This window comes from Crocuta crocuta, unplaced genomic scaffold (genome assembly GCF_008692635.1).
Source record: "Crocuta crocuta isolate KB4526 unplaced genomic scaffold, BGI_CrCroc_1.0 scaffold168, whole genome shotgun sequence".
Classification (NCBI taxonomy): domain Eukaryota; kingdom Metazoa; phylum Chordata; class Mammalia; order Carnivora; family Hyaenidae; genus Crocuta; species Crocuta crocuta.
This window is the reverse complement of record NW_027532591.1, coordinates 26643-29175: the sequence shown is the minus strand read 5'-3', so window position 1 is coordinate 29175 and position 2533 is coordinate 26643. Positions and strand designations below refer to the sequence as shown.

The window sequence follows — 2533 nt, the reverse complement described above, 5'->3', positions numbered from 1 at the left end:
TATATGTATGTATATATATATATTCCTCTATATATATATATATTCCTCTACACACACATGTATGTATATATATCCCTATATATATCTCATATATACATATATATATATATATATATATATATATATCCTTATATATCCCTATAAGGGATTATATATATATATATCCCTATAAGGGATTATATATATATATATCCCTCTACCCTAAACAGGTTAAAATATCCAATTAATGTTAATGAATGAATAAAAAATGACTAATCAAACTATATTTTGTGCTATACAATTTAAACCTTTAATTTATGATAGGAAATAACTATTATTTCCTTATAAAAAGTATAAGACCTCTANACATATATATATATATATATATATATATATATCCTTATATATCCCTATAAGGGATTATATATATATATATCCCTATAAGGGATTATATATATATATATCCCTCTACCCTAAACAGGTTAAAATATCCAATTAATGTTAATGAATGAATAAAAAATGACTAATCAAACTATATTTTGTGCTATACAATTTAAACCTTTAATTTATGATAGGAAATAACTATTATTCCCTTATAAAAAGTATAAGACCTCTACTACATATATATAAATTCAAATTGTCCCTTATAAATGCTCTGACCTGGCCTTTGCATTTGAAATATGGTATTTTACCCTAGTCATGGGGCCAGATGGCTCTTAATATTTCTATCTTTCTGTTTCTTTGACCAGCAAAACAAGCATAAGTGAAATATGTAACTAGGGTAAAGAATGTGATTTACATTGAAGACGTGTGTTTGTTTTGTTATCAGAGAGCATGTCTGAGGGTCAAATCCATAACCTGGGTGTCATTAACAGCAAGATAAACTCAAAGTCTTGCATAACGGCATTGAACTTTTCTACCTGGCTGACTCCTACCCATCCTAAAAGAAGCAGCTAGGGTGTCAGATCTCACAGGAAGTCCTCTGGAGTCCCCTATACCAGATTAGGTGTCTGTCTTCTAAGTCTCTGTAGTAGCCAGCACATCTCTTTCTCGCTGCCCTAACCAGGTTATATGGCAATTATCTGTATGGAAGTCTGTCTATCGTACCAGGGTGTGAGCTCATTGAGGGCAAGACTCACATCAAATCTTGGGCATTTTTTAAGTGCCTCAGTACTTAAAATGTTGTCAGTCCATAATCCCTAGTCTCAACTAAAGTATGTATCATTTGATACTATGTTCAAAGTCCAAAGCCAGTCCCGAGAAGTGAACAAGAAGGGAGACAGTAACTACAATGAGGCTGAAATGATATGGATGTGCACTCAGGTCTCAGAAGAGGAGCCCCACTTAAGCCCTACTATTTAGTCTCTAAATGCAAGTCTAGGGATCAAGTCCCCATTTCCAGTGCACTGGATCCTAGGTGAAAGATAGAAATGAGACAAACACTACTGATTAGAAAAACAATAAAACAGATAACTTGTGGTTGAGTGAACTTCTTTTGCAAAAGATATAGGGATAATTTTGGTTCCTCTAGAAAGAGAGCAGATTGGTAGCCTGCTTATTCTGTTTCTACAAGCATATATCTTAAAGCAATAATGGTCACCAGGGTTCCAGAGGAAAAAATAAAGCAAAACCCAAAGAGGGGAACCAGGCTGAAATGTTTAAGAATGCAGATCTTACCAAGTGATAGAAGACCCGTCCCCTAGGATGCCCCTGATCTCCTCCCGACATCTCTCCTGATGCTCAGGGTTCAAAGCCAGGTGGTAGAGGAGCCAGGAAATGCCCCCTGCCATGGTGTCATGCCCTGCCAACATGAATGTGTTCACCTCAGATTGTAGGTCAGTATCTGAGAAGCTGTTGTCATTTTCAGCCTGAAAGGTATAGTAGAGATATTTTTATGCAATATCAGCTTACAGATCTTTGAAGTCCCAATCAAGACAATGTTTTTAGGGAAATAAATTAGAGTTTTAAATGAGAGTTTCAATTTTAATTTAGTTCAACAAATACATAATAGGAGCCATACTTTGACCAGAGCATAAAGGAGAACCAATGTTAGATAAGGAAAGCAGGGTTTGCAAAGAGTTCTTCTAATCACCCTACCAGATTCACCAGACTTCCTAGTACCTCCTCCTCCTCATTTTACCAGCTTACCCTGTGACTCTCCCCACATGTTTCCCTAAACTATCATGTATCTTTGCAATAATCACCAAGTCCTGTCAAATTAGTAAAAAATTTGGTCTTACCCGATTCCTTCTAGTGACAGAATTACAGACTTCTGTCTTGATCTCAAACTGTTTGGAGACAACCCATCAATCCAAAAGTCTTGTTGAATTTAGTTGGTCAATGTTGCTTTTGTCTCCCCTTCTCCTCAATCATCCAGCTACCCACACAGTTAACTACATGAGCACCCTCAGATGTGAGACTTACCTGGGCAGAAAGGATAATATCCAGAAAATCCTGGTACTTCCTCTTCTGAGTGTTACCATGCTTCTTCTCATCCTTGAGGAATTTCTTTCTATCCTGGATTATCTTTTCTGGGGTAGAATAATAACAATTT

General features: G+C 35.8%; 1 protein-coding gene across 1 annotated transcript in view; it reads right to left on the bottom strand.

The window, feature by feature from the left end:
- LOC144244425 (cytochrome P450 4X1-like) overlaps positions 1 to 2533 on the bottom strand; it is a 23390-nt gene that overhangs the window by 8461 nt on the left and 12396 nt on the right. Inside the window, exons 6-7 of the mRNA XM_077779727.1 lie at positions 2404 to 2510; positions 1657 to 1847 (exon numbers count right to left, since the gene is read on the bottom strand). Of these exons, the coding sequence (XP_077635853.1) occupies positions 1657 to 1847; positions 2404 to 2510 (298 nt within the window). The remainder of the gene's footprint in view (positions 1 to 1656; positions 1848 to 2403; positions 2511 to 2533) is intronic.